This window comes from Eurosta solidaginis, chromosome 5 (genome assembly GCF_040869045.1).
Source record: "Eurosta solidaginis isolate ZX-2024a chromosome 5, ASM4086904v1, whole genome shotgun sequence".
NCBI classification, from domain to species: Eukaryota; Metazoa; Arthropoda; class Insecta; order Diptera; family Tephritidae; genus Eurosta; species Eurosta solidaginis.
In genome coordinates this window covers 174461851-174486065 of record NC_090323.1, presented here as the reverse complement: position 1 = coordinate 174486065, position 24215 = coordinate 174461851, and the positions used below count along the sequence as shown (strand labels likewise).

General features: G+C 37.9%; 1 protein-coding gene across 7 annotated transcripts in view; it reads left to right on the top strand.

Moving 5' to 3' along the window:
• Nucleotides 1-24215, top strand: part of LOC137233879 (zinc finger protein 665-like) — a 69533-nt gene that overhangs the window by 25784 nt on the left and 19534 nt on the right. For 2 of the 7 annotated variants that reach the window (XR_010947591.1, XR_010947592.1), the window contains exons 4-9: nucleotides 1628-1768; nucleotides 1847-2014; nucleotides 2095-2400; nucleotides 17719-17916; nucleotides 17988-18136; nucleotides 18203-18329. Coding sequence is in view for 3 of the 7 variants with exons in the window: in XM_067757389.1 (XP_067613490.1) it covers nucleotides 1628-1768; nucleotides 1847-2014; nucleotides 2095-2400; nucleotides 17719-17916; nucleotides 17988-18136; nucleotides 19180-19205 (988 nt within the window). In the remaining 4 variants the exon portion in view is untranslated. Of the gene's footprint in view, nucleotides 1-1627; nucleotides 1769-1846; nucleotides 2015-2094; nucleotides 2401-15211; nucleotides 16068-17718; nucleotides 17917-17987; nucleotides 18137-18202; nucleotides 18459-19179; nucleotides 19432-24215 lie in introns of those variants that run through there. The other 5 variants (XR_010947590.1, XR_010947589.1, XM_067757389.1 and 2 more) reach the window with 5 other exon arrangements.

The window sequence follows — 24215 nt, the reverse complement described above, 5'->3', positions numbered from 1 at the left end:
GTGATATACATAGAATATATCTCATACAACCGATTGTGCAGATAAGAAACTGTGCGCAATTTCTGCCCCATTTTAACAGCTAAGCTTCAAATTTCAACGTTTGCTTACGTATATAGTATATATTGGTGTCTGAAAAAATCATAGAGATCGGTGGTATATATATTATATACCCCATATAAACTGTAATTTTTTCCCCTTTTTTACGGCTAGAAGCTCCAAATTTCAACAAATTTCATCAAATAGTTATGTTTACGTCATATATTGTTGAAATACGTGATTCATAGTCATAGTTTTTACATGCAGACCACAAAAATCCTGAAACTTTGCATCCTCACACAAAGTACCTACCTATTTTTTATTTTATATTTATCTTAAAAATCGTTTAGGTATGTACATCTGTTCACTATATATTTCTTATCTTATACATCCGATTATTTGGAGATTACGAACGGGATAATATTATTGTTCAGCCCCATTCATGAAAGGTATGAAGTCTTCGGCAGTCTCGTCCTTACTTGTTTCTGCTGATTTTACCCACAGCGAAACAAATGGAAATTGGAAATGAATATATAGCTAAACTATTCATTTCATAAAATATTTCAACCGAAGTTTTATAAATTGCAGATCTTGGCAGGGGGGGGGGCGGCACTTAGGGCGATCTTAATTAGAATTAGGATAGAAATTTAACATGCAAATGCAACAACAACGTTGTGATCCTCATATTTATCTGGTTCAATTTCTGATCCGTATAGCAGTTCTGTTCGTTTCGTTTTCTGTAGTAGATTTTTTGACAGCTAACCACTTTTGAGTTGGTAGCACTCATGGCTCAACTATATGGTTGGCTCATCTCTACAGCAACAACACACCTTTGTTCACATTGCCAAAATCACCGTGTAGGTGTTAGACGAATGGAATGGAGTGAAAACATAAAACTTAGCAGCATTTGTATGTAGTAAGAAAATGTTGTAAATTCGTTGGTTTCATTTTAAGTTTGCCATCTCCTGACAATCCCTACTCCAGTGAAATGAAAAAAATAAAATCAGCTGGTGAGATGAGCGAACCATATAGTTGAGCCATTGTAGCCTGAACTAAATATGTGTACATTTGTGTATACATACAAGATTTCGCCATATTTAAAAGCAAAAACAATGACAGAGTAAACAACTTGAAGATGATGTAAGGAAAATAAATAGTTTGCTTACGTGCAAAACTATTTAAATGTTAATAATTCTATCAGTATCTTAAAATTTTGTGTACGTTTCTACTTATTTTCAACAAAACAGATGTTTTTTATTAGTGCTGCCAGCTCTCATAAAGTTGATCCAGATCGTTCCAATGAGATTTGAGCCAGAGCCAGAGCTCGATAAACCAATGGAACGGCCCTAATATACATTTAGCCTACATACCAATATGTTTAATTGCAGGCAACCATATGATCTCAGTAACCAGGCACCCTAATCAAAAATAGTTTATAAATTTATTTGTAAACAATGATAATAATAATAATATCCTAAATTTGAATTCCTTGCTAAAATACGCTGGATGTATAAAATTATAAATTATTTCAAGGTTTGTTGTTGTTTTTATTGATCTGTTTTTTTTTTTTTATATAAATATATATATCCAGACCCAAAACAACTCACGAAGGAATTAAACAATACGAGTGCGAAATTTGTGGTAAAAGGTTTGAACGAAAATTTGATTTGAATAAACATAAAATAATTCACAGTGAAGAAAAGCCATTTAAATGCGACTTTTGTGAAATGCGGTAAGCTATCATAAAAATCGCGACTTAAAATTCTTATCTCAATTTATTTCCACTTTCAATTTTATCACTCTTTACTAGCTTTGCAAATATATATAACCAAATACGTCATATGCGCCTCCATACTGGTGACAAACCATACAAATGCGAAATTTGTGGTAAAGATTTAATAACAAAATATGCTTTAACACGACATAAACTAATTCATAATGCTGAAAAGCCGTATAAATGTGACTTTTGTGGAATGAGGTAAGTTATTATATAAACGTCGTCCCAACATGTACTTATCTAAATTTATTTGCACCTTTCATTTTGTCACGATTAAATAGCTTTATACATCGTCATAGTTTTCGACGTCATATTCAAAATCATACCGGTGAAAAACCATTCAAATGCAAATACTGCGAGTTCACCTTTCCTTCCAAAAGTGAGGAAGTGCAACATTTACGTACTCATCTGGGTAAAAATGTTTATAGATGTGAGTTGTGTCCGTTGGGCTTTCCTCTGGCTTCGGAGCTACGTTTGCACTCAATTAAGCATAAGAACGAAGATTCGGATACCCGTGAACGAAATATGAAAGCCTTAAGGGAAGAAGAGGCTAGAATAGAGCAACAATTGGCGATGACAGCTACAAAGTAAGAATATATGTAATATGCATTCAGAGAATCTGTTATCATAACGTAAATAGCAGGCCTCTGTTATTCCGTGTCAGTTCATTTATTAACAAGTAGCTATCAATATTTATTTGAAAAATCCATTTTATTTAGTTACAGCTCATGCTAAATACTCTCCTACTGTTATTGCGCCCATTTGCTTTCTCCATATTTAATACTATCACTACCCCTCTCTCCCAACCTCACTCTCTTGAGATTATCCCCTCCCCTTCGCCCTATTATATGTTGTTGTTGTTGTTGTTGTATCGATATTATATCCCTTCCATCTGCATCGCTCTCTCCCAATAACTATCCCCTTCCATTTCATCACCTTTCTCCTTGCCCTGTCCTGTCATCGCTGTAAATCTTCCTCTATCTCATATCAAACAAATAGCATCATAAATAAGATTTTTTAAATATGTAGATCGGTTTTGTGAAATTTTCCCGAAACAACCTAGAAGTGATTCCGAAGATTTTCCGAAATTATACTTAAAATAATCCTTAAATGATCCTTAAATTGTTCCAAATTGGTTCCAAAATAGTCGCGAAGTAATTCCGAAAATAATTGGTGTTGAGATAGTCTCGAAGTCTCGTTCGCTGTTCTTATCTACCAATTGCGAGTAAAAATATAATAATGTTGCGCGGCGATATATATCTGAAGAGGTTCAAGCCAATTTGCCAGTAAAATACTATTAATTTGGTTCATTTTGTTTTATTAATTTTCCGACTGGATAACTGATGTATATTGAAACGATTTTCGTCATCCTTGCAACAACGAAGGCGGACTAAGGCAATACGACTGTAATAACTGAAAGACTCACAAATATAATACAACTGTCTGTACAGACTCAATACGTTTTATATTGTAACGAATTTAGGGAAATTCCTCTTATTCCAAACCTTCTGCTAACGTTCGAATCGCTAAACTGTTGAATAAATAACTCCAATATTCAATAATGCAAAATGGTCTTTATTAGCCTACTTTGAAAGTACTTCACAATAACACTTATTCTTCACAAACAATAGCGTGCTTAAATCAAACTGATTACTGACTAATCAGCTTGCTCTGCTTTTATACTCTCTGTTGCCTTGTCCGCATATTTCTAAAAATGTCTAGTTGTTTCTCCCTCTATAATCTTCTACTTGTTTACCAGCTATATGCGTGTGTATTTGTGGTTAATAGCCTCTCGCATAGGCAAATGCGTGTGTATATGTGAGTACTACTTCGGCTGATGATTACATGTGTTTATGAGTATCTCTCCGTTGCCTTGTATGTACGTGTGTAGATATGATTGATTTGTTTACGTAAATACTGCTTAGTATCGGCTTAGTGATGGTAGTATCGCTTAGTGATACGAATATTCGTCACAATATGATTTTGATAAGTAGCACACCGAACAAATCACCAATACTAAAGACTAGGATCTTCCAAGGAGTATAAATAAAATTGGTGATGTAAGGGTCATCAAAACTCTTTTAATACATTTATTCAAATCATATCTTCGGCTCCTCCACTGATTGCGCTGCCAAAGCCATAAACCGGACACTTCAATGCGACCCATCATTAATTTTAAATCGGCATAATGCTATTAACATAATGCAATAACTAAAACAACAGAAGTAATAGAAAACCTTGATATTGTAACGAATTTACTTGCAAATCCTTTTATTTGCAACCCTCTGCTAAGTTCGTATCGCTAAACTGTTGAATAAATAACTCCAATATTGAATAATTGAAAAATGGCCTTTATTACAGTACTTCACAATAACACTTATACTTTGCAGCGAATAGCAAGCTTAATAACCAAACTGATTGATAGTTCAAATGAAACTCTACTATTCAAAATAATTCTGCTATAGCTCGCTAGATAGCGCTTAATCGAAATCTCAAATCAAACTGAATTCCAGCGCCTCTACATCTGTTGCCTTTTATACCCTTTGGTTTCCTCGTTCGCATTTTTCCAGAATCTACTAGCATTGTCCATGAGCTCTCAAACTTCTCAGCTATATGCATGTGTTTGCGCATTAACTCTCCGCTGCTCGTATTCGTACATGGTACATATGTGTAGACGCAATTATTTATTCGTTTATACATACAGATTGCATTATTGATGTGAATGTTTGTAGTTTACAGTCTCTCGCGCGCACATAGGCGTATAAGTAAATGCATCTGTGTGTGACATCTCTCAGCTGCCTTATATATGTGTATACATGATTTGATTATTGACGTAAATATCGCTTAGCATGGCCTTAGTGATGGTATAGCTTAGTGATGCTAATATCCGTGACACTGCCCTCCACCTAAGTCTGATCGTCCCGATCAGACAAATCTCCCGATCTAACTGCCGCTAGCATCTCCAAATGTACCACTCTTATAATCCGTGGTTTCCCAGTGGTTTGTATGCGGTAGATGGTATCACTGATCTTCTTCACAACTTTGTACGGGCCTTCCCAACTGCACCGAAATTTGGCTGGAACACCTTTCCGCCGGTGAGGGTTGTTTAACATTACCAAATCTCCCGCCAAGAAACCTTCCGAATTAAAGTCCTTGTCATGCCAGTGTTTCTTCTTACTACTCGTTACCCTGGGCCGTTCCTTCACACTCTGTTGTTTGGTCAATGAACCACTTCGTAGAGCTTGCGCTGGACGGATTTGCTTTGCTTAATCGGTATCGTTCCCACATTTCACAACAGTAGTGCGCTCCGGCTTGAAACTACCCTCGCATTCTTTCTCGGAAATTCGTTGCTTCGTTTTCCTGCGTCTTTTAGGTTTTGTCAATGCCAGTGTTTCTCTCGCAGGTACTTTTGGTTTTGATTTATTTGGCCCATTCGATCTATCAACCTTTGCCTTTGACTTTCGTGGTCTTTGTCGAGTCTTTTCCACCAGTACCCGATTACTGCTGAACCCTTTTTCCAAACTTAAGTTAAGTGGTATGCCCTGATTCTTATAGCGCATCATTTTTCTCCGCATATCGATCCTGACGTCATGGTCAACCAAGAAGTCCACTCCCAATATGACTTCATCAACGATCTCCGCCACAACGAATTTGTGTAGAACCATGACTTTTCTAATTAATACCTCACATACCACTTCGCCTTGGACTTGATTATATTCGCCTGTGACCGTACGCAACCTTGCTCCAGGTAATGACTTTACTCTCCTGTAGACCAAATCAGATCGGATCAAGGAATGAGATGCCCCCGTATCTACAGTCAGTACACGCTCTTTACCATCCACATTCCCTATGATGGTAAGACTGCTTGATTTCCTTCCAATCTGCGACACAGATATCACAGGACATTCAATAGCCGGGGCAAGTTTTCGTTCTTTACATTCGACACGCTCTTGCTCATTTCCGCCAGCTTTGCGTTTACGGCCACCCACATTGTTGGAACTATTAGGACCAAGATCGCAATGACGTGCAATGTGACCTGGGTTGCCGCACTTGAAACATTTAATAACTCCGGCATTCTCCTGTTGAGATCCCTACAGTGCTTCCAAAATTGTGTCTACCCGCTCTGGCCTTTCTACTTCCACACGGCGTGCTTTGAAAACTGGCTTACACAGAAGCGACGCTGTTTCCTGAATCAGAGCATGCGATACCGTTTCAGCAAATGTTAGTTTTGGATTCGCATATGTAGCCCGCTTCGTTTCCACATCTCGTATGCCATTTATAAAGATCTGAATCTTTACCCTTCCAGTGTATTCCACGGATGCATCCGCATTCGCTAAATGTGCTAGCCTTTCAATATCCGACGCAAACTCTTGCAATGTTTCACCAGGCCTCTGGAAGCGGTTCAGCAACTCCATTTGGTATATCTGTCTCCTATGCTCAGTTCCGTATCGTCTCTCTAGAGCAGCCATCAATGCTTCATAATTGTTCCGCTCTCCTTCGGGAATCGTCTGTAGGATTTCCGCTGCTGGCCCCTTCAATGCCACGAACAGTGCAGCAACTTTATCTTCTGCATTCCAGTTGTTCACTGCTGCGGTCTTCTCAAACTGTACCTTGAACACCTGGAAAGGAACAGAGCCGTCAAAAGATGGAGTTTTTACCTTCGTATTACTCGCTGAAGCAGCCGGCCGATTAAGTTGCAATTCCTGTATACGACCTCTCAAAGCATCCACCTCTGCCTCAAATTTTTCTTCAAACTGCGTTATTTTCTCGTCTATACGCGTTTCGAGTTTTGATGATATACGCGCCTCTTGCTCTTTCAGTTGTGTTTCCATCTTTGATATAATCTGTGTCGACATTTCTGAAATACGTGTCTCATGTGATTCCAGCTGGGATGCCATATATGTCTTCTGCTCTTCGAGCTGTGTTGACATATCGGTTGATATTTGTGACGACATTTGCTTCAGCACTGCTAGTATCGCGTTAGTGTCTACACTCGCCAATGGATTCGGAGTCTCTATCTTCTCTTCCACATCGGGATAAAAGACATACTCGTCCACATCAATTCCTTCCAACTCCATTACCTCTCGTAGCCGTGCTTGAAGTTCGATCTTATTGCCGGTTGTATTCAATCCACGGCTCTCCAACTCCTTCTTCAATTGCTGGATCTTCAATTCACTGAACTTTGCCATTTCCTTGTAGTCCTCTGGAGTTTATTCAACAATCCCACTTCTGACACCAATTGTAACGAATTTACTTGCAAATCCTTTTATTTGCAACCCTCTGCTAAGTTCGTATCGCTAAACTGTTGAATAAATAACTCCAATATTTAATAATTGAAAAATGGCCTTTATTACAGTACTTCACAATAACACTTATACTTTGCAACGAATAGCAAGCTTAATAACCAAACTGATTGATAGCTCAAATGAAACTCTACTATTCACAATAATTCTGCTATAGCTCGCTAGATAGCGCTTAATCGAAATCTTAAATCAAACTGAATTCCAGCGCCTCTACATCTGTTGCCTTTTATACCCTTTGGTTTCCTCGTTCGCATTTTTCCAGAATCTACTAGCATTGTCCATGAGCTCTCAAACTTCTCAGCTATATGCATGTGTTTGCGCATTAACTATCCGCTGCTCGTATTCGTACATGGTACATATGTGTAGACGCAATTATTTATTCGTTTATGTAGATACATAAAGATTGAATTATTGATGTGAATGTTTGTAGTTTACAGTCTCTCGCGCGCACATAGGCGTATAAGTAAATGCATCTGTGTGTGACATCTCTCAGCTGCCTTATATATGTGTATACATGATTTGATTATTGACGTAAATATCGCTTAGCATGGCCTTAGTGATGGTATAGCTTAGTGATGCTAATATCCGTGACAATATATACCTTTGAGCTGGAAAAGAACATTAAATTGGCATCGTTTGACATAAAAGATCTGTATTTATCAATACCACTATCAGACACATAGTACATAGTTAATTCAAGAATACCTCATAATACAAAAGACAAAGTGAAAGTACGCAAATCACGAAGTTGCTCTTAGGGTGAACTTTATGCAGTGGCGTAGTTAGGGGAGAGGGCAAGGGGAGCAATGGTATATATTGGGCCGAATGTTGACATCACTAGGCTGTTAGTAAATAGTCACGCAACAAAAACACTCTTATGTACATGTACACATTAAAGCAAGATATACTTGTGTACATAAACGTGAAGTGAAGAGATATCTCACACACACCCCTAACCATCAGCCGAAGTTCTTACTATAGTAATTTTGTGAAGTACTACTCCCAAAGTAATCTAAATAAAGTTCAGTTTGCAATACTGAATATTGGAGTGATTTATTCAACATTTTAGCGATTCGAACGTTAGCAGAATTTTTCAAAGAGGAATTGTTGAATAAATTCGGAAGATTTCGAATACAACTTGGACATGGCAAAGTTAAGCGAATTAAATATCCAGCAACTGAAAAAGGAGTTGAAGAACCGTGGATTGAATACAACCGGCAATAAGATCGAACATCAAGCACTGCTACGAGAGGTTATGGAGTCGGAAGAAATTAATGTGGACGGGTATGTCTTTCATCCTGATGGAGGCAAGACAACAACAAAAATGCAAGAGAAAACGAATCATCGCAGACAGTTACGAGCACAGACTTGAACATGATATTGGCTGCAATATCTGCACAAACATCGACAGTAACAGCCAAGATGGAAGCACAGGAGGCACGCATTTTGAGAAATGTCGTCACAAATGTCATCTCAGCTGGAAGAACAGAAGTCATATATGGCATCCCAACTGGAATCGCAGGTGAAAGAACAACAGCAACTAAAAGAAAAAGAGACACGCATAACAATACAACTCGAAGAACAAGAGGCGCGTATATCATCAAAACTCGAACTTCAGGCACGACTACGAGAGGCTAAGGAAGACATCATATATGTCCGGCTTATGACTATAATGTGTTCGGACGAATGGGACATAGAACAACTAAGGAAGTGTCAGCTAGAAGATACAGATCTGTCACATGTTATGCAAGGGCTCGAACGAAACGAAAGACCAAATAGAGAGGAGATGTCAGCGGATAGTCCTATTGCGAAGTCATATTGCGCACAGTGGAACAGTTTAGAATTGATATCCGGTTGCTTGCATCGAATATGGGAGAGTGGGGATGGCCAATGCAAGAAGAAACTGATAGTTGTTCCCAAGAAAAGGATTGCTGAGGTGCTCAGCGAGCTACATAATGGTTCAAGTGGAGGTCATCTTGGAATCACGAAGACGCTCGATAAAATTAAGCAGAGATTCTATTGGGTTGGTTGCCGTCAGTCGGTCACTGAGTGGATTGCCAATTGCGAGGTTTACAGCAGAGCGAAAGGGCCCAAAACCCGAAGTCATGGCCAGATGAAGCAAGTTGAAAGGATCGCTATGGATGTCGCAGGTCCATTTCCTACTAGCAACCGTGGAAACAAATATGTACTGGTGGTTATGGATTATTTCAGCAATTGGCCAGAGGTATACCCAATCCCAAATAAAAAAGCGGAAACAGTGGCAGAAGTGCTTACAAACAATTGGTTTGCAAGGTATGGTGTACCAATGGAGTTACATTCTGACCAAGGCAGGAATTTTGAATCCGCGGTGTTTCAAGAAATGTGTAAGACATTGGGCATTCGAAAAACACAGGCAACTGCATTGCATCCTCAGTCCGATGGTATGGTAGAACGATTCAAAAAACCCTGGAGGAGCACTTAAGGAAAGTAGTAGACAAGTTCCATACAGAGTGGAATCCACACATATCATTATTCCTGATGAATTACCGATCGGCAGTGCATGAGACAACGGGCCAAACTCCCGCAAAGGTAATTTTTGGCAATGACCTTCGACTGCCAGCTCATTTGAAGTTTGGGATAAATGCCGATGTGGAGAGAAAAGTCAAGAAATTCCCTGGTGTCTTGGAAGAAGAGATGAGGGAAATACACGATCTTGTAAGACATCGAACAAAGATTCTGAGTGACAAAATGAAATCCACATGCGATAAAGCAATTAATTAAAGAAATTTCAGTGTAATTGGGAAGGCCTAAACAAAGTTGTAAAACGGATCAACGATGTAGTTTACCGCATACAAACGATTGGCAAACCACGAAACAAAATGAAAGTGGCTAATTTGGAAAGGCTGACAGCGTTTAGATATGAAAATTTGTCTCATCGGAACGATCAGACTTAGGTGGAGGGCAGTGTGGCGAATGTTGACATCACTAGGCTGTTAGTAAATAATCACGCAACAACAAAAACATAAAGCAGCCACTCTTATGTACATGTACACATTAAAGCAAGCTACACTTGTGTACATAAACACATCAATCATCATTTACACACATAACCAGCAGCTCGAAGTGAAGACATATCTCACACACACACACCTGTAATCATCAGCCGAAATTCTTACTCACACATACACACGCATATAACTAAATTACCAAGCAGGATATACAAGAGTTCTAGAAGGTGAAGGGTCTAGACTTTTGGAGAAATATGCGGACGAGGCAACAGAGAGTATAAAAGCAGCGTAAGCTGAGTACTAACTGATCAGTTTTGATTTAAACGCGCTATTGGTTGTGAAGTATAATTGTTAAGTACTTCTCCCAAAGTAACCTAAATAAAGACCAGTTTGCAATACTGAATATTGGAGTGATTTATTCAACATTTTAGCGATTTGAACGTTAGCAGAAGGTTTCAAATAAGTGGAATTTCCCTAAATTCATTACAAATCATTTTTTCTCACGTTCAACGTTACGATGGGAATTATTAAAAAATGCTTTAACAAAAATTGTCAAATTTGAATCTGAAACACGATGAAGCACCGGAATACAAGCGATTAGCGTTATCGTCGATGGCCTAGAGAATGTAGTAGAACAATTAGTAGAGGACACTTACACCACAAGAGACACCAGAGGCGAAGCTACGATTCTGTTGCAAAATATACTAAATATTTACCCCGGGCGCAAGAAAACCTCACTACGCCACTGACTTTATGTCAAAACTATTTTCAATTAAACAATAAAATAAATATAGAAGCAAGTGGTATTGGCATGGGAAACCCGACATCAGCCATTCTTATGGAAGCGTTCATGCAATACCTGGAAAAAACTACATACAGGAATTGAAGTCCAAATGAGGTCTGTCATTTTATACGTCTTAGGTACTAATAACGAAGGGTTAATACTGGAGTACTTGTTGTTGTTGTTTTAGCAGCACGGGAACATTAAATTCATGATGGAAACCGAAAAAGACGGAGAGATCCCCAGCGGGTTAGGGGTCAGAATATACCCGAGGTAGGTATGCCTGTCGTAAGGGCGACTAAAATACCAGATAGAAGGGGCTGTGTAGCGCAACCCTTCAGGTTGCCAGTGCAATATATAGCTTCACCAAACCCAATTGTCAATCTCACCTATCCGCGGCGAATCCTGTTTCACTAACAGACGAGGCTCTGGCGACCCCAAGCTCTTCGTGGAACTTGGGGTGGGGAGGGAGGGATGGCCTGAATGTTTAACGTGGGACATTTATAAACAAAATTCTGAGACAGGACGTTCTTCAACCGAATTCTGAGATAGGGTGTTTTCGAACAAACTCAATCGTTTTTTGAGATAGGGCGTTTTCTAAACGGCAGCTGAGATAGGGTGATTTTCCACCAAGCAGTCGATATACTGGAAGAGCAACATATAAATTAACAAACTTTTTCAAAAAATATAACATTAGGACAGTGTTCAAAACTTCCAACAAAAAAAAAAACCTAGTCAAACGTATGATGGTCCAACATTGCGAATCACATGGCCGAAAATAAATGTTCTCAAGCATGCATCAATAAAACAGTCACGGTACGTCATGTACAAGCAAAGGGCTGACGTCTGAACGTACTAGAAACATGGAAATCTACAAACAGAAAACTTTTAACGGTAGAATAATAAACGAACAAACAAACACTATTTCCGGCACAATATTTAAATCTTTAACATTGGTTTACAAAAAACAATAATAACACTGATGCAACTGATAAACACAAAACAATAAACGAACCGAACAAGTTGATTAGTGAAAACTACCCTCGTTTCTGTATGACCACATAACACACACACACACAAACATCCAATTTGTGAATTCCTGCTGATCAACCTAAGAACTATAAATATATGACCAACGACAACAACAGATCAGAACGAAAAATGACACTGAAGATGGCACAACGGCGAAACCGGTCGTGTTTCCACACCAAATTTGACAAGGGATGACAGAAAATTGTTCCAATATACATCAATGCGGCAAAATAGCCTAAAAAAGTGAAACAAATTTATGATAAAACGATTCTTTTCGTAAAAAGTCATTATTATATTTTGCTTTTTTTTTTTGTAATGGTAATCGAGTATTAATTGATAGAACAATTGAATAATCATTGACAACTTCAATAGGCATCTAATTACTAGATTTTGAGGGTCTATTAAACTCTGAGTATGCAGCTTTCGAATTATCGGTCGAGTCGATGTACCTATTTCTCAAAAAAGGATATTAATTCTATATATTGGTTTCCGATCGGTTTGATTGATTTTCGTATATTTTTGGTAAGCTTTTCCGATCTATTCTGAACTAGTGCAAATAAAACAATTTATTTCACCTTACAGCTCGACGTTTCGCCAAATTTCCTTGGCTTCTTCTGGAGCAATTCTGTATTTATTAACAATAAAAACACACAATGGCGGCCACCGTGGTGTGATGGGTAGCGTGCTCCGCCTATCACACCGTATGCCCTGGGTTCAACTCCCGGGCAAACCAACATCAAAATTTTAGAAATAAGATTTTTCAATTAGAAGAAAATTTTTCTAAGCGGGGTCGCCCCTCGGCAGTGTTTGGCAAGCACTCCGGGTGTATTTCTGCCATGAAAAGCTCTCAGTGAAAACTCATCTACTTTGCAGATGCCGTTCGGAGTCGGCATAAAACATGTAGGTCCCGTCCGGCCAATTTGTAGGGAAAATCAAGAGGAGCACGACGCAAATTGGAAGAGAAGCTCGGCCTTAGATCTCTTCGGAGGTTATCGCGCCTTACATTTATTTTTTTTTTTTTTTTATTTTAAAAACACAAAAACAACAACATTAATTTGGAATTATCATAATTACACATATTAACATTTAACATTGATTTATATGTTTTCAAATTTTCACTTACATTTGAATTACGGCATTAAATTAAAGAAATAAAACATAATTTACAAGAACAAAGGTTAAAAAATGTAGAAGAATAAAAATAAAAAAATAAAACGATACCATCTACTGTGGTACACTTGTCATACTAAAAGTAAAATGTTATAAACATAATATGTAAGTGGCAGCGATACCATCTGTGTCCTCTTTCTTATTCATAGTCTTTTCCCTATTTTGCAAAATTCGTAGGCTTTCCAAGGTGTATCGTTTTTTCTCTCTAGCTTCTTTGTCTATTATTTTCGTGTTTTCGAAGTCAGCGACGTGGTTGTGTGTTATTACGTGTTGTGAGAGAGTTGTATTTTGTTTTTGTTTCCTAATATCAGCTTCATGTTCGGCTAATCGTGTACCCAAAGCGCGCTTAATTGTTCCTATATAAACTTTGTTGCATTTTTCTTCGTTATTCCCTTTGCATTCTATTTTGTAAACCACATTGCTTTGTTGTTCTCTGTTTATAGAGGTTTTTGTTTTTGTAAAGCATCTTGATAATGTGTGGTTGGATTTGTAAGCTATTTTGATGTTATGTTGTTTAATTACGTCTTGTGTTAAATTTTCTGTTAGCCTGGGAATATGAGTGACACTGTGATATTGTTTTGTTTCATTGTTTGTTGTTGTTGCTAGTGATTGGTTTTGTTGAATTTGATTTAATTTTTGTACTGTAAGGTCAGATATAAGGTAGTCAGGATAATTATTTCTTTTATGCGTCATTTGTATTTTCTTTATGTTGTCGTCATGAAATTGCTGATGGCTTATAGTCAAGATTTTGTGTATGAGGCTTCTGGCGGTGTTAATTTTATATTTTCGTGGTTGTGATGAAAAAAAGTTTATTAGGCGCCCAGACGCTGTTGGCTTAGAGTACCAGTCTAATATTAAGTAATTGTTTGTTTTATGTATGCGGGTATCTAGAAAAGGTATGCTGTTGTTTTTCCATTTCCATCTTGAATTGTAGTCTGTTATGGTATTGGTTCAGCGTTTTAAGTATGATATTTGCATCATCTCTTTGGATAATGGCAAACATGTCGTCCACATACTTTACAATGAACTTAATGCCTTTCTGCTGCTTTTTGAGCTCCGAGTATGTGCTATTTAAAAGATCATCCATTATTATATCCGCGATCGTAGGGGAAAAGGGGTTATCCATCGGCATTCCAAAACACTGACTGTATATATTATTGTTGCATATAAAATAATTGTTGTCCTTTAAGCAAAACTCTAAGATACTTTGAAATTTATTCCTCGGTATGTTGGTATTGTTTTGAATCTTGTCCCATTTTTTCATGATTATCTTTATAGCTAGGTTCGTCGGTATGTTGGTAAAGAGGGAGATAACATCAACGGATACCAAAATATCTTCATGGCTAATGATCGTATCTTTCAATCTCTCTTTTAATTCAAATACATTTTTGATGTTGTACTCCTCTGAAATTAAAGTTTTTAAGATTTTTCCTACATGTTTGGATAAGTTGTAGCATGGGACATTAATGGAAGACGCTATAGGACGCAAGGGAAAATCGGGTTTATGTATTTTCGGTAGCCCGTACAGTCTTGGAGCGGTTGCCGCTGAGCTGGATAATTGTTGCTTCTCTCTTTGTGTTATGTATTTTCCTTTATAAAGCTCATCAACAATATTGTTGTTTTTCCTTTGTAATGTATTTATTGGATCGACTCGAATAACTTTGTATGTGTTCTTGTCGCCTAGTACTTCGTCAATCTTTTGAGTGTAATCTGTCTTATATAAAACGACGATATACAGTCAGTCTTTTGGAATGCCGATGGGTAACCCCCTTTCCCCCACGATCGCGGATATAATAATGGATGATCTTTTAAATAGCACATACTCGGAGCTCAAAAAGCAGCAGAAAGGCATTAAGTTCACTGTAAAGTATGTGGACGACATATTTGTGATTATCCAAAGAGATGATGCAAATATCATACTTAAAACGCTGAACCAATAACATAACAGACTACAATTCAAGATGGAAATGGAAAAAAACAACAGCATACCTTTTCTAGATGCCCGCATACATAAAACAAACAATTACTTAATATTAGACTGGTACTCTAAGCCAACAGCGTCTGGGCGCCTAATAAACGCTTAAAAGAAATAATTATCCTGACTACCTTATATCTGACCTTATAGAACAAAAATTGAATCAAATTCAACAAAACCAATCACTAGCAACAACAACAAACAATGAAACAAAACAATATCACAGTGTCACTCATATTCCCAGGCTAACAGAAAATTTAACACAAGACGTAATTAAACAACATAACATCAAAATAGCTTACAAATCCAACCACACATTATCAAGATGCTTTACAAAAACAAAAACCCCTATAAACAGAGAACAACAAAGCAATGTGGTTTAAAAATAGAATGCAAAGGGAATAACGAAGAAAATGCAACAAAGTTTATATAGGAACAACTAAGCGCGCTTTGGGTACACGATTAGCCGAACATGAAGCTGATATTAGGAAGCAAAAACAAAATACAGCTCTCTCACAACACGTAATAACACACAACCACGTCGCTGACTTCGAAAACACGAAAATAATAGACAAAGAAGCTAGAGAGAAAAAACGATACAACTTGGAAAGCCTACGAATTTTGCAAAATAGGGAAAAGACTATGAATAAGAAAGAGGACACAGATGGTATCGCTGCCACTTATATATTATGTTTATAACATTTTACTTTTAGTATGACAAGTGTACCACAGTAGATGGTATCGTTTTATTTTTTATTTTTAATCTTCTATATTTTTTAACCTTTGGTCTTGTAAATTATGTTTTATTTCTTTAATTTAATGCCGTAATTCAAATGTAAGTGAAATTTTGAAAACATATAAATCAATGTTAAATGTTAATATGTGTAATTATGATAATTCCAAATTAATGTTGTTGTTTTTGTGTTTTTATTGTTAATAAATACAGAATTGCTCCAGAAGAAGCAAAGGAAATTTGGCGAAACGTCGAGCTGTAAGGTGAAATAAATTGTTTTATTTGCACTAGTTCAGAAAAGATATTAATTCTTTTTTATTTTGTCCCAGTGTAATCTTCGGGTAGATATTTTTTTTTCAAATTGACGGAGACCCCTACCGCCACTTTTTAGAACTAGTTTTAGGTATGATTTATTTAAATGCATCTTTACTTATGATTTGAAAGTGTTAGCACAAATATTAACTGATTGATGCTTCCTTTATAAACCCTTATATACTCGCAGTGAATGTAAAAATTATTAATTTTTCAAGTTTCCTGGTAAGGGCCTTTCTGAATTAAGGTGACGATATATGTATGAATCGAAATAATAATTATACTCAGCGTGCTTTGCACACAGAGTATATTAACTTTGATTGGATAACGGTTGGTTTTACAGGTATAAAGGAATCGAGATATAGACTTCCATATATCAAAATCATACGTATCGAAAAAAATTTGATTGAGCCATGTCCGTCCGTCTGTCCTTTAACACGATAACTTGAGTAAATATTGAGATATCTTCACCAAATTAGGTACACTAGCTTATATGGACCCAGAACAGATTGGTATTGAAAATGAGCGAAATCGGATGATAACCACGTCCACTTTTTATATATATAACATTTTGGAAAACACAAAAACCTGATAATTTAGTAAATAATACGCCTAGAATGTTGAAATTTGACATCTGGACTGATATTGAGACTCTTGAAAAAAAATTGGAAACATATTTTAAAATGGGCGTGCACCGCCCACTTGTGATAAAATCAATTTTACAAATATTATTAGTCATAAATCAAAAACCGTTAAATCTATCGTAACAAAATTCGGCAGAGAGGTTGCCTTTACTATAAGGAATTCTTTGAAGAAAAATTAACGAAATCGGTTAAGGACTACGCCCACTTTTATATAAAAGATTTTTAAAAGGGTCGTGGACGAAAATAATAAGCTATATCTTTGAAAAAAAGAGCTTTATATCAATGGTATTTTATTTCCCAAGTGGATTTATAACATTAAATAGGAAAAATTTCAAATTTAAAAAAATGGGCATGGCACCGCCCCTTTTATGACTAAGCAATTTTCCATGTTTCGGGAGCCATAACTTGCAGAAAAATGTACATATCGTAATGAAATTTTGTACACATATTTTCCTTATAGCAGGAAATATTTGTAGTAAAAATAGACGTGATCGGTCAAAGACCACGGCAACTAAGATATAAAACAAGTTTAAAATGGTCGTAGACTAGAATAATAAGTTATAACTTAGCAAAAAATAGTTTTGAATCAATCATATTTCACTTATTAAGTTTTAAATTAATTAGATTAGTTGAGCTGAAAGGCCGCGGTTAATGAATAAAACTTCCTTTTGGTTTGTTTTATATTCATAAATTTTAATTTTGGTCGATATTTCGACTTCAATCTGAAGTCATCATCAGGGACATATGGACATGTATGATCGACTGTTTTAATGTAAGAGGAAATGGGGAGAACTTTTTTTAAACGGGCGGTGCCACGTGTTATGTAGAAAAGTAATTTATCTGAAATGAAATGTACAATTGAAGCTCACGCTGAGTATATAATGTTCGGTTACACCCGAACTTAGACACCTTTACTTGTTTTTTTCTTATTTATTATCTATGTACATATATACATATATCATACGCAGCAAGACCTACCAATGTCCCTGTTGTCAGGAAAAATTCACTTGCAAAGAAACTTTGCTCGCACACAAAATAAGTCATGAAAGGTTCAAACTACACCCCTGCGACATTTGTGGGAAAAAATTTAACAAAAAAGATATGAGAGAACATAAACTAATTCATAATAATGGAAAGACGCATAAATGTGACTTCTGTGAAAAGTGGTAAGTTCTCATAAAGGCAACGTCCTTATCAAACCGTACTTCAGCCTTTCATTATGTTACTATTTAAATAGCTTTGCTCGACCCTCATATCTACGCCGTCATATGCGCTCCCATCCGAGTGAAAAACCATTAAAATGCAAATATTGCGAACACACGTTTGCTTCAAAAAGTGAAGTGGTGCAGCATTTACGTACTCATCGCGGTAAAAATGTTTATAGATGTAAGTATTGTAAATTAGTCTTTCCTACAAGTTTGGATCTACGTTTATACTTAACTACCCATATAGATGAGCGAAATAGGAAGAAATCATTAGGGGAAGAAGAGGCCTTTTTAAAGCTAGGATCGTCTAAAAAAGAAATATAACAGTCGGAGACAGAGCATTCAGACGAACAATTGGGAATGAAAGATACAGAGTAAGAATATGTTGTGGCATTCGATTTGTAACGTAAAATGGTTATAGAAAACGCACTTAAATGTAAGGTTGGCTTATATGATGTTGGAAAGAATGGTCGCTTTCAGCGAGCACTTTTTTTTTGTGATAGGTACGTTGCAAACATGTTTCCGCCAGTGGAGTGATACAAATTTTGTTCTATAAACGGCTAGTTGATCCAACTACTAAATGAAATAATTATCGTTAAATTTGGTAATTCTACACGACAGCATGACACTCTTAATACACGTCCAAAAATATCTAGACGGATATCAAAAGACGCGTTTTGGATCCAGGATCGCGAGGCCGAAAGCGGAAGTTTAAAATTTTGGGTCTGTCAAGAGATATTTGCAAAACAAATTGAAAATTTTCATGTGGTTGTTGTAATTTTGATGTTTTTGTTATACCCACAAAAAAATTGTGAACATAAGTGTTTTGCGCGGATATAGTTTCGGTCTCCAAACCGGTGTTGGACCCACCGACGGTAATTTTTTTAAAGTGCGGCCGAAGGGGGCGAACGGAGAAAGGTGTCCTGCGCAAAAATACTATGGAAACCATCCCCGGTTTCGAAGGAACCCGCGGGTTATTTTTCGGTTTTTTGTTAATATCTTTTGAACGAGTTAAAATTTTTCTTTTCCGCCTTCGGATTATTGTTGTCGAGGTCAATACACGTCTTTTGACACCTCTCTCTTATTTTTTGACGCGTATTAGCAGTGTCATGCTGTCGTATAGAATTACCTTAAGTTTTCAGGAAAATTACTTCTAAATTATTTTTCACACTTCACTATAATATTAATTTATTCATAACTTTAACACAAGCTTATAAATTCCAGTAACATCACCACCAAAGATGACTTGATACATTTGATGAAACATTTGTTCACGCTCTCATTTTTTGCGCTCTCACGAGCAGTGCGCCGACTTTTAAAAAGAGAATGTTGCTAGACGAAAAATGGTAGAAGTTGGTCGATTTTTTTTTTAAGAAAACAATAGCTACAGTTTATATTTGTACAAAATTTCATAATTTTTGTAAAACAAATAAAGCACATTTCACGGAAATAAAACTTAAAAAAAACATGCAAACAAAACAAAAAAAAAATATATGTAAATTTGCCTATATGATACTTCTAGAAATCGATACCAATGGGATGCTACCCCACCATATTTCAGGCAGAAATCCATGCAATAGAAGTATGTGGTAGAGAATGTCAGCGGAGAGGCTCAACATCGAAGAGCATCTACATTATGTCGGACAGCCAGGCGGCCCTGCGTGCCTTGCAATCCTACACAGTTACATCTATGATGAAAATGCACTGAAATCCTTAATGCTCTGGGAGCCAAAAACAAGGTTTTGTTAAGATGGGTTCCCGAACATCAGGGACATGAAGGTAATGAACATGCAGATCACCTAGCAAAGCAGGGTGCTAGAGCAGTATTCTATGGTCCAGAGCCCTTTTGTGGACTTACAAAAGCACACACCACGGAATTTATAAGTAACTGGGAAATTCAGACTTCACTGGATTGACTGCCCAGGGCAAAGACAGGCCAAACTGTTTATACTTCCGGCAACGAAAGTATCAGCCAAACTCATTAATCTAAGCAGGGAGGACCTAAGAACTCTCACTGGGTACTATACGGTACACTGCGGTCTACGATATCACCTAAGTAAGTTAAATCTATCCGATACCCGAATTTGTCGTTTCTGTGAGCTGGATGATGAAACGCCGGTTCACATTCTCTGCGATTGCGTCGCTCTGGCTAGGCAGAGACTCTCCCATCTAGGTTGTGTGACTCTAAATCCCTATGTGATATGGAGTAAAAAGCCTGAAGAGGTACTTAGATACACCAAAAGCCTCCAGAAACAAAATTAGGCTGAAAGGCCTTGCATAATAGATCTGCACAAAGGTCGCAGTGCTTCCAGACCAAGTAATAATAATAATAATATGATACTTGCTTTTTCCTGTACCGACTTTGGCATTTTATCGTTTACTAAACAATTTTTTTATTTTCGTTCAAAATTAATCACAAAAAACTGATGATAATAGCGCAGGAAAATATTTGCGTGCTCATTTACTACACATTTATTTCTTGTTGGAATTTGTGCACAAATTTTTCAAAATTGGTTAGTGTCACCTCTTTATGTTATTTGGGTGTGCTCGGCAATTAAATACGTTTTCCTAATGATTGCAGTATTTGGTTTCAATGCGAATATATTGAAATATTGGTAGATTTTTGGGCTTTCGTGGTAGAAGTGGTAGAAAATGAAAATGGGTCAAAAAGTTGGTAGATCTACCAATAAAGTGGTAAAGTCCGTGCACTGGTCACGACGGATTTATCTCAAATTTGTGCTGGCAACAATCACAGATAAATCCCTTGCGCCACCTGAAGCGGCGGCCAGAACAAAAAATGTGCCAGCTTAAACGAAAAACGGGCCAAAAAATTGGGTAAATTTTAGTTTGGCCTACAACTGTAGAAATGCCTTCAAAAATTATGGGAAAAAATGTAAAAATATCGATAGTTCGAAGTCGGAGGATAAATATTATTTCCAATTCAAAAGTTATCACTAAAAGCAGGTTTTGTAAATATGAAGTCCCGATGCAACCAGTCCATTTTGAGCACAGAACCTGGAACGCCAGGCATGTAAGATAAGCCCTATCCACTAAATGATGTTAACTATGATATCCTAGGTCCGATTTACTCAAATTTCATAAGAATATTTGGTTTTCACTGTGAGTTAAATGCGTTACAATATTTGACTAATTAAGTTTATCAAAATGTTAATTTTACTTGAATTTGTTTATATTGTAACGAATTTACTGCAAATCCTCTTATTTGCAACCTTCTGCTAAGTTCGAATCACTAAACTGTTGAATAAATAACTCCAATCTTCAATAATGCAAAAATTGCCTTTATTAAAGTACTTCACAATAACACTTATACTTTGCTTACTGATAGCTTGCTTAACTCAACTAATTGATAGCTTAAATGAAACCAAACTCTCGCGCTTCTACTGTCGCGGCCTTTTATACTTTTTGATTTCTCGTTGCATACTTCTAGGCTTTTCCATTCCAAAACTTACTAGTTAGTTATCAGCTACAAAATCACCAGCCACAACTACGTTTATAGCTTCTCATATGTGCGTGAGTAATACTTGCACAAATTATTGCCCTCTCTTGTGAGCACCTCAGATAAGATATATGCATGTGTTTGTGCGTTGCTTCTCCGCTGCGTGTACGTACATATGTGTACATAATAAATGATTTATGGATGTGCATGATATCACTGTTTATCATCGGCTTAGGAATGACAGTACCCCTTAGTGTTGCTAATATCGGGCTTTCATCTTGTCACTCATAATCTTTGCTCGTTGTCTTACAAGATCGTGTATCTCTCTCAGCTCTTCTTTCAAGACACCAGTGGATTTCTTGACATTTCTCTCCGCATCGGCATCTATTCCAAACTTCAAATCAGCTGGCAGTCGAAGGTCATTGCCAAAAATTACTTTTGCAGGGGTTTGGCCCGTTGTCTCATGCACTGCTGATCGGTAAGCCATCAAGAATAATGGTATGCGGGTATCCCAATCCTTATGGTACTTGTCTACTACTTTCCTTAAATGCTCCTCCAAGGTTCTATTGAAACGTTCCACCATACCATCGGACTGAGGATGTAATGCAGTTGTCCGTGTTTTTCGAATGCCCAATGATTTACACATTTCCTGGAACACAGCTGATTCGAAATTCCTGCCTTGGTCAGTATGTAACTCTATTGGTACACCATACCTTGCAACCCAATTGTTTATAAACACTTCTGCTACTGTTTATGCTACTGCGACATCCATAGCGATCCTTTCAAATGGCGCACCTGAGTTATATTGCTTCATCTGGCCATGACTTCGGGTTTTGGGCCCTTTCGCTCTGCTGCAAACCTCGCAGTTCGCAATCCACTCAGTGACCGACTGACGGCAACCAACCCAATAGAATCTCTGTTTAATTTTCTCGAGCGTCTTCGTGATTCCAAGATGACCTCCGCTTGGACCATTATGTAACTCGCTGAGCACGTCAGGAATCCTTTTTCTGGGAACAACTATCAGTTTCTTCTTGCATTGACCATCCTCACTCTCCCATACTCGATGCAAGCAACCGGATATCAATTCTAAACTGTTCCACTGTGCCCAATATGGCTTCGCAATGGGACTCTCTTCTGACATCTCTCTATTTAGTCTTTCGTTTCGTTCGAGCCCTTGCATAACATGTGACAGATCTGTATCTTCTAGCTGACACTTCCTTAGTTCTTCCTTGTCCCATTCATCCGCACACGTTATAGTTATTAGCCGGACATCTATAATGTCTTCTTTAGCCTCGGCCTTTGAACAGTGCTTGCATTCCAAACTACATGGTCTTCATGACATTGCATCGGCATTCCCATGGGTACTACCTTTCCGATGCTCAATGGAAAAGTCATAGCTTTGTCGCCGCTCGATCCACCGCGCCAATTGTCCTTCTGGATTACGGAACTGCAGAAGCAATTTCAACGCTGCGTGATCTGTCCTGACGCGGAATCGCTGGCCGTAAAGGTATTTGTGAAAATGTTTAATGCACTCTACCAATGCCAACAGCTCTCTCCGTTGTTGTTGTTGTTGTAGCAATACTCACCCCACCTAATAGCCGCGACCGAGCATAAATTGTCATCAATATCCTCTAACGGGAGTCCAAGGAAACTTGCCGTTTCAACAGGGGTGGACCATAAGGAAAGGGGTGTTAGAGGCGTTGGTTCCACATTACAATAAAGAGATGGTTGGTGTCATGTGGGGACACATTGCAAGCGGGGCATACATTTTGTATTTTGGGGTTGATTCTGGATAGGTAAGAGTTTAACCTGTTACAGTATCCAGAACGAAGTTGAGCAAGAGTGACACGCGTTTCCCTGGGGAGTATGCGTTCCTCTTCTGCGAGTAATGGATATTTTTCTTCAAGTACTGGATTCACCGGGCAATTCCCGACATAAAGGTCCGACGCCTGTCTATGGAGTTCACTAAGGACCTGCTTGTGTTTTTTCGCTTCATACGGCTGGGTTCTCAGGTGCCGTATTTCCTCAAAATGCTTACGGAGATGACTCCTTAGGCCCCTAGGCGGTGCTGGTTCGTCAATCAGATGTCTGTTGGGATGCCCAGGTTTCTGGGTATTCAACAGAAACTGTTTGGTCAGCATCACATTTCTCTCCCTGATGGGGAGTATTCTCGCCTCATTATGCAGATGGTGTTCTGGGGACATAAGAAGACAGCCCGTGGCGATTCTGAGAGCAGTATTTTGGCAGGCCTGTAGTTTCTTCCAGTGGGTGGTTTTTAGGCTTGGCGACCATATGGGTGATGCGTAGCACGTAATCGGCTGGCTCGGTGGTCAAGAGCGTTTCTTTATCTTTTCCCCAGGTACTGCCAGCAAGGGATTTGAGGATTTTATTACGGCTCTGAATTCTTGGAACAATTGCGGTTGCGTGCGCACCAAAATGTAGATCCTGATCAAACGTCACACCCAAGATTTTGGGGTGTAGGACAGTCGGTAGCATAGTGCCATCGACGTGGATGTTCAATATGGTCGACATTTAGGGCGTCCATGTTGTAAATAAGGTCGCGGAAGATTTAGTCGGTGACAATGCCAGGTTTCGCGAGGCGAAAAAACTGGAGAGATCAGGGAGATAGCATAGCTCATCGATCTCTGGGCCTGGGCCTGTGGCCATTATTGTGCAGTCATCGGCGTAGGAAACGATTGTGACTCCTTCCGGTGGTGAAGGTAGCTTAGATATGTAGAAATTAAACAAAAGCGGGGATAGGACACCACCCTGTGGCACCCCTTGTTTAATTCTCCTTTGTTTT